At 36.9% G+C, this 8,498-nt stretch overlaps 1 protein-coding gene across 2 annotated transcripts; it reads left to right on the plus strand.

Moving 5' to 3' along the window:
* Positions 1-1,428: 1,428 nt before the first annotated feature.
* On the plus strand, positions 1,429-8,139 carry LOC139127797 (uncharacterized). Of its 2 annotated transcripts, XM_070693671.1 has the most exons (8): positions 1,429-1,856; positions 2,232-2,474; positions 2,792-2,868; positions 3,465-3,673; positions 4,047-4,425; positions 4,831-4,983; positions 5,210-5,300; positions 7,804-8,139. In XM_070693671.1, the coding sequence occupies exons 2-5, from the start codon at positions 2,314-2,316 to the stop codon at positions 4,086-4,088; spliced, it is 489 nt and encodes a 162-aa protein (XP_070549772.1). In that variant the 5' UTR covers positions 1,429-1,856; positions 2,232-2,313; the 3' UTR covers positions 4,089-4,425; positions 4,831-4,983; positions 5,210-5,300; positions 7,804-8,139. The 2 variants fall into 2 exon arrangements, 1 of the variants encoding a protein (XP_070549772.1); XR_011551130.1 differs by lacking the exon at positions 2,232-2,474 and having other exon boundaries at positions 3,465-4,425.
* Positions 8,140-8,498: the final 359 nt, after the last annotated feature.

Here is an 8,498-nt window from a genome sequence, read left to right on the forward strand (position 1 = left end):
GATTTGTCATGGGTTATTTTTTATGCGTGTGGGTTTTTTGTTTACGTCCATATGTGCGTTGCAGTTGAGCATAGTTTTTCGGACCATCACGCATGTCTCCCTGGTAACGGGTTTGTTTACACAGTGGCATATTTTCTGGCGCCTTTTTCAGTCGTCTGTTGGCCTAGACTGTGAAAATGTCATTCGAATTTCATGCTCGTGTGCTAAAAAACCAGTGTCGTATTTGTGCACGGAAAATAAATGGCACAAGTTCTCCATGCTCCAATTTTATCGTGGAGTTAAAGAATTGTTTCAGAGTACAGGTTAGTGAAGACATTCTGACGTTTACCCGTCCAATTTTTGTTGTCTCTGTAAGAGAGTCATTGCTTCATGGCAGCAGGCAGAAAGCAATAACAAAACCTATCGGCCAGGGACACACGTAGTGAAATGGTCCAGACACTGTAGAGTAGGGAGATGTGCGGTGTGTGATGCATTGTGTAAGGCAGGAAAGAAAAAGAAAGACAGCAAAAACAGGGGCAGACCAAGTCAATACCAAGGCAGTGACATTTCTGGTATCACTGGCAAGGAGACAGGAAAGACGGGGAAACTAGAGAGTGAAACTCATGGCAGTACAAATCTAACAGCAGCTGTAAAACAGAGGGCAGGAAAAAAGATGAGAAGATTCATTCCCTTGCTGAGACAGAGGTTCAATGATCTCATTGAAGAAATGGAGTGTCCCATTTGCAAAGACATAATAGATGGACCAATACAACTCTTGTGTGATGGACCAAATGTGTTTTGTGCTGAATGTTTGTGTCAGTGGTTGCAAGTTTCTTCATCCTGTCCTGTGTGCCGTCTCTCTACCGGGTATATTATGTGTGAATCTATTGTAAGTCCCCATTGCCTTTGCAAACATGCTATCAAATGCCACAGTCACATTGTGATTATGGGAATGTCGGTTGTCAGTTGTGCCACTGCAAGATCTGCAACACAACACGGAACGATGTGTTTACCAGTCCATTGCTGGAGACCACTGCTACTCGTCAGTGAGCCCATTTCCCTCCAGAAGCCACCCTACTCCAGTCCCCATTCCTGACCCAATCAATACCGAGACATCAAATGATGAAACATCGAGGGATAGGCAGAAGAATATATGTGCAGTGAAGGCCGCAGAAATTGTGTTGCAGAATGTATCAGCGGTGCATATGCTGCCACAGTATGAAGAAATGGCAACAACACTTGTAAAGAAAAAAATTGAAGCAAACAGAAGTGATGAGGGTTTCATAAAGGTGAGTTTTTTACCAGCATTACTCTTGCTGATCTATACCCACTTATCAATATACAGTTAGATTTTGGAGTAAATTCTTCTGATAAAGCTATCATGGAATATGATAATTTGTAAATTTGTATTTGTAATTACATTTACATGTGTGACCTGTAGTGGTTCAACAAATTAATTTCATCAAGTAATGAGCTAGTCCAATTTCATGAATTTATCACCCACATATACTTTTGAAAGATAAATTTGGTTTTTCAATTTTTGGTGTGATTTTTTTCAGCCATTGTGTTTAACATATACACCAAAGCCACGAAAAACAACCTCAGAAGCTAGCACTAGGACAAGACGTCAGAGGGTGTTGCAGTTAAGTCAGAGGAGAGACATTGTCAGTGGTGGTGATGCGATGCTGCAGCTGAGTGAGAGGAGGTGAGACACCAACAAAAGGACAAGAAGGAAAATCCTCCAGATCTTGGGACTCACTCCTGACATACCTCCAGGTGCTGGCCTTCACTTGAAAGTTGCTATGGGAACAACATGGGCTGCCATGAGGAAATTACGGCATTACTTCAAGGCATGGCATGTGAATATTGGAAGTGAGGTATGTTATGCAGGTCATTTTCCCCCACACTCATCATGACCTGAGTTTAATTAGCCTGGAACATTCTCAAGGTCACTGTCCTTCTTGACCTCACAACCATGAATTGGAAATTTAATTAGTTGTGTAAGAGAGAGAATTTTAGAACAGTAATTAGCATGTCAATAAAAGTTCTAGATTGTTCTTATATGCTCTTATATAAGCACATGAGTATTAATATTGGGACAGCAGGCTTGCACTTGCAGTCAGACTTTTTGGATTGTGTGCAAACTCTATTATGATCATGTAGAGAAAGACTGGATAAGTAATCTTGTTATCACATATTACTGAATATATGGGTTACTGTTGTTTTTGCATCTTGTTCATATTTGTCTTCAGGTCTAGCAAACTTACCTGGCATGGTACAATACCTACCAGTGAAATTTGGATAAAGTTAGGTGGGGACAAGGGTCAGGGAACCATGAGAATGGTTTACCAAGTTGCTAACATCAGTAATCCAAATGTAGCAGATAATACAGTGATTTGGAGTACATTTGCAGCACCTGATTCCTATTACAATTTAGAAATAGCTTTAGCTGTTAACAGAGGTCAGGTAGACAAACTGGATGGCACAAAGTGGAAGTAAGTCTAAACATGCATACTGTGTTTTACTGAACAATGAACACATTGTACCATATATCTATTTTGGTACAATATTTGGAACTTAAGATACATACATATTGGTCATCCAAGTTTAATACATGCATTATACTGCTGATCCAAAAATCTGTAAAACAATGTGCAAATCTGACCAAACTTATGCAGCATAAATATGATACCTACATTAAATAGTACAAAAGGCAAAGTCGTTTTCTTGCATGTACAAAATGCATTGATGTGTAGAAACATGGGCATCAATTTACAATGGTGTGGACAATTGTCTTACATTCTTATTTCAGAGACAAGACACTATTAGCACGGATGATGGGAGATTATGAGTATCTGGCCAAGAGTTATGGATTGTCTGGACCAAATGGTATGAAATGTATACTTGCATGCTATGATTTATACATAAGAAAAGTTGAGGCACTGACAGGACAGGCAGTTTATTCTGTACACTTCAGTTTTACCTATGATTTATATGTGTACGTCCTTGACCTATCAGTCTGCAATATGTGCGTCTGTCAATAATCAGCATGCATTGTGTATGATATGCTGTAGAACACAATTATGATAATTTGTTGTAGTTTTTCGTTGACTTAAGACATTCACAGCTAACACTGGTTAGTCAGATAAATTTAAAGGAAGGGGTACACAGTGGGTCAGATCTTGATAAATATTTGCAAGCTATTGTTTTCCTCTGTAGAAATTCTTGTGTTTATTTAATTTAATTCTTACACATAGTATTACTATGCTATGTATACTGGCAATGCAAAATGTAGTAACCATGAATTTCTTTGAAATAAATATTTAAATTGATAAGTTTGCATATTACAGGTACATCCTCTCCAAGAGTTCACACATGCACATCAAATTGACTTCATGAACACCAGTCATGTCTATACCCAATAAGGTTTTTAAGTAATTATGTCAGTTTTTGTTCCTTGTCTTCCTCACATTGAAATATTTTAGGGAAATATTTTTGTGTATGCTGTGTGATCAGCAAGGAACAAGCACAGTTGCCGAAGGAGGAACAACCATTGTCATCAATGAAGAAGAGAAACCTTGATGATATCAGAAAATGTCACAGTGAATTTTTTTCAACTGGTGGAAACCTAAGGCATGCCATGCAGCACTACAATAGTGTCAGAAAGCCACTTTTCAATGTACCACTGCACAGAGTATGTACTAATCAATTCAATCCACTATGTTGTTTGCTTCCATTGACCAACTAAACATATAGCTCTGTTCTGTTTCAATCAGTTCACTTTACCTTTGTCTGAAAAGTTCAACAGACCACACTGTGACCTATCTACATGTATGCATGCCACTATGTCCATAACGGTGTGCACAAATAGAAGTTTATTAGTGAAGCTATATGCGAAAACAAGTTGACAATGAAGCCAGCACATATGTCAGCATTTGTGATCAATCTAGTTGTTGTATATTTGTATGTAGTGTTTTCTTCATAAATAGGTAGGTATGAACGTTACAAGATATTGTCATACATTAAAAGTAAAAGATACATGTGCTAACCCTTATATTTTATCACAGGTTGCAGTCCCAGGGTTGTACATCAGTCCTGGCTTGTTTTAATAAAAAGTTTTTCACCATGATGGAAGCTAGCTGTGCAGTACTGGATATCAAGATCATCAGAGAGAGATGATGACATTGATGAACCCGTGCTGAAGCCTGCTGGATTTGACACATATGTGGCCATGTTTAAACAAGTCAAGACATTACAGTGTGAAGCGAAAGAACTCCAAGAAGAAGCTAAAGCCTTGGCAGAGAGTATTGAAAGGGCTCTCCTTGCTGATGATGACTGTGACGATGATGATGATGACGACAACAGTGAAGATGATGGCAGACTGCCACTAATGACCTTGGGCAAAGTTGAAAAAGCCCAGGAGAAAGTGCATACTACATTAACAAAGTAAAAATACATGATTTTGTGCTAATTTTGAAATCTTGTGAGACACAATTAATTTCAGTGGCAGTGAATTGCTAGCCAAGTCAAACTTTTTATCAAACTGGAATAGTTGCCATGTTAAATAAACATGTAATGTTTGTTTTAGCATGGTGTGAAATTTCCTGTATCATGTGAGAACACCCACAGATAACCTGTCTAGCAACCTGAGATCTCAGAGGGTCTCCTTCATCTTTGAAAATGGCATATTGATACCAGAAGTAAGATCGTTTTTGTGATGATAAGCAATAACATTGTAAATCTCAAGTGCACAGTCATGTCTATGCTGCATTTTCAGAATTTTGGCTTGTGCACATTTGTAGTGCAGTCAATACTTTCCAGACAACACAGTGTTTATCTTTGTTTTCTTAGATATCTGAAGCTACAGACGTAAAAGCGAAACTGACAAAACAATGTGGTTTTGTAGTCTGCGGTATTGACCAAGCTCTGCAGTCATTTGGTGTTGGACGTCATTCTTACCACGGGCAGGCATTCTTTGGAAATCATGTGAACAAGTGCTGTAAAGTATGTTTTACAACTGTACACTGTTTGTTGCTAAAGTCATTAAAAGGTTCAGTATTCTGCTTGTCATGATTTTCAAGCTTTCAGTGTCAGATTTATTTGTGTTATATATATATACTACAGAAGATGTATTTCGTCTACATTATTTTGACCTACTTTCAGTGAAATAACTCTGTTTGCTTCTTTCAAAGAAAGTTATTCATATCCTTTTTTTATTTTTGTGTTTCAGGAAGAAAACATTCAAACGTTGTGCAAGAGCGTCATCAGGACCACAGCAAGAATATGCTCACAGCTGAATGAACAGGCTGCACACATTTGTGGTCTGTATAAGCCAATATTTTCAAAATTTGCAGCCTGCCATAATCTTTAGAGTACAAGCAATAGAATATCAGATGAATATATTAGCATTCTCAGTTCAAACATATCACATTTAATGGCATATTACAGAGAACACTTTCCTAATGAAAGTGTACCCCCCAAAATGCATATGTTAGAAGATCATGTCATCCCTCAGATTGAAAACACAGGGTTTGGCTTTGGTTTCCTCACAGAACAGTGTAGAGAGTATCCATCATGAGATTAGGAAGGGAATGGACAGGTACAGTAAAGTACCTGGCCATAATGGTTTAAAGAAATTAGAACTTATGGTAAGGGAGCATCATGTGATGACCAATCCCAGTCATGTGAAAGTGCCAAAAACACAAAGGGGTTCATACAGAACCAAATAAGCAACGTGAAATAATGATGGCCATAGTGATAAAAGTAAAGATAAATCATGATAAAATAAACATGTAAAGAACAAATTAATTAAGTCAATAACAAACCAATATGTAAATAAAAACAATGAAACCTTGTTCTTTCTGTGAATCATATTTTTACTAAATTGATGCTTGTATTTTTAGTCCCCACAGATACCGTCCGGGGGGACTTATAGGTTTGGGCATGTCCGTGCGTCCGTGCGTGTGTCAGTGTGTGCGTTTGTCCATCCATGCATCCGTCCGTTCACGCAGATATCTCAGAGATACATGGAGCGATTTCATTCAAACTTGGTACAAGGATTACTTGATATGTCATACATATGCATGTCGATTTGTTTTGTGATATGATCCAATATGGCCGCCGTGCGGCCATTTTATTACAATTTTTTTATGTACAGAGCCATAACTCGGACATGTTTCAACCAATTTTATTGAAAGTTGGTACAAGGACATTGACCTTCATCATACATATGCACATCAATTTGTTTCACAACATGATCCAATATGGCTGACATGCGGCAATCTTATTACAATTTTGTCATGTACGGAGCCATAACTCAGGCATATCTCAACCGATTTTATTCAAAGTCGTTACAAGGACATTGACCTATGTCATACATATGCATGTTTATTTGTTTCATGATATGATCCAATATGGCCGCATGGCAGCCATTTTGTTACAATTTTTTCATGTCCTTAGCCATAACTCAGGCCCGTCTAAATGGATTTTATTCAAACTTTGTACAAGGACTTTGACCTATGTCATACATATGCACGTCGATATGGCTGCCATGCCACCATTTTGTTACAATTTTTTCATGTACGGAGCAATTACTCAATCATATCTCAACCGATTTTATTCAAAGTTGTTACAAGGACATTGACTCATGTTATACATATGTATGTCGATTTGTTTGACGATATGATCCAATATGACCACATGGCGGCCATTTTGTTATGTTTTTTTTCATGTCAAAAGCCATAACTCTGGCAAGTCTCAACCGATTTTATTCAAAGTTGGTACATGGACATTGACTTATGTCATACATATGCATGTAGATTTTTTAGACAGTAAGATTAAATATGGCTGCATGGCGGCCATTTTGTTACGATCTTTTCATGTTCAGAGCCATAACTCAGACATCTTTCCACCAGTATCATTCAAAGTTGGTGTAAGGACATTGACCTATGTCACACATATGCACATCGATTTGTTGAACGGCATGTAGCAGTATCATGTCAATTACCTAAGTTTCATAATTAGACTGATATGTCGAGAAATACTGCATCAGATTTCATGAAACTTGGTACAGATGCTAAGCTTACATTGCTTTAACAATGAAAAAGACATTTATCAGTGTCATTTTAATTAATTTGTAATTGCTTATGTAATGAACTTTCCTAATTAGAGTTATATATCCACAAATACTGCGTCAAATTTGATGAAACTCGGTACAGATGTTGATCTCATAGTTTGTAAATACTGCATCAAACTTTATGAAATATGGTACCGGTGATAATCTATTAGTGTTAGGATAGTATGCAAAAATGTTCGGCAACATCCTGTTGATTCATTACTAATTGACTCATTTCATGACCTTTTGTAATTAGGATGGTGGCCTACATTGGTTTTATGTTTTCACCACCGTGGAACTCATTCTTGGCCATTTAGCGCCATCTGTATCACAGTATTTTTATCATAGACCTAATTAATGAAGAGGACTCTATCCTCTCTGAGGACTTGTAATTAAAGTACCAATTAACAAGTGGGGAGTGTGTCATCAACGACGACTTGTTCAATTTAAAATTGATGCTTGAAAAGTCATCTTTATGGTGATTCCAGTATATGTAATGATGAATTAAATGTAAACTTATCATTTTAGGATGTTTTCACATGTTCAAATGAAACTTCCTTCAGTTTTATCTTACATGAAATATCATTGGAAAAGTTAAATTTTTAGCATGAAAATAAGAATGAAATACTGCTAAATGCTTTCATTATGATTTAGTATATATACTAACAAGTACAGATGTAAATAACCTTGTTTTGCTTATCTATTTACAGAATACAACGACCCTGGAAGTTGCAAGGTGTCCATTTGATTTCAAGTATTTCTCATTTTTTAATTTTGTTTGTATTTTTCAGATTGTAATTAAAATAAAGGTATTTGATCATTTCAATTTGTATTTTTTCAGTTTCTGTGTACCTTTCCTTTTCGTTTCCTATATTTTTTGTTTAGCTCTTTATTTGTCCCTTTTTTAAAATGCAACTTTGTGGGATAAGTTACTTTTGATATTCAGGGAGTTTGTAAAAGATGTTTGCCCGAAACTTTGTTACCGGTACATGTAATTTATTTGAGTCTTGTCACTTCAAGAAATAAAAATAAAATGTTTTATTCTATATGCACGTGCCTGTTTTGATCATTTAAGTTATGGTTTGAAGTAATTATAATAACATTACAGTTAATTTGCCATTGTGCTGTTAAAAAAATCACCGTACAATACAAATAAGGCAACAATACATTGATTTCTGCCTATATGATGAAAAAGGTGCCTCTCTAATTTTTGCCGCTTGTGGCGCTGTTCTGTGGCTTCCGATTGAATATGCAGGGTTCGAAATACCCGGTGGTCATGCGTCAAATGACCACCGCTTTTCTCATTTTGACCACCAGTTTCAATTTTTGGTGGTCAATCATGACCACCAAGTTTCTGACGGCTACGCTTGTACGCTGCCGAAACCCTATACCAACATAGCAGATA

This window comes from Ptychodera flava, unplaced genomic scaffold (assembly GCF_041260155.1).
Source record: "Ptychodera flava strain L36383 unplaced genomic scaffold, AS_Pfla_20210202 Scaffold_37__1_contigs__length_1687728_pilon, whole genome shotgun sequence".
Taxonomy (NCBI): domain Eukaryota; kingdom Metazoa; phylum Hemichordata; class Enteropneusta; family Ptychoderidae; genus Ptychodera; species Ptychodera flava.

Bases quoted from the DNA above. Each gene is read 5' to 3' on its own strand.
- LOC139127797 (XM_070693671.1), top strand. From the start codon at position 2,314: ATGAGAATGGTTTACCAAGTTGCTAACATCAGTAATCCAAATGTAGCA. The intron at 2,869-3,464 runs GTATGAAATGTA...GAAATATTTTAG, and splicing joins TGGATTGTCTGGACCAAATG to GGAAATATTTTTGTGTATGC. The intron at 3,674-4,046 runs GTATGTACTAAT...ATTTTATCACAG, and splicing joins TCAATGTACCACTGCACAGA to GTTGCAGTCCCAGGGTTGTA.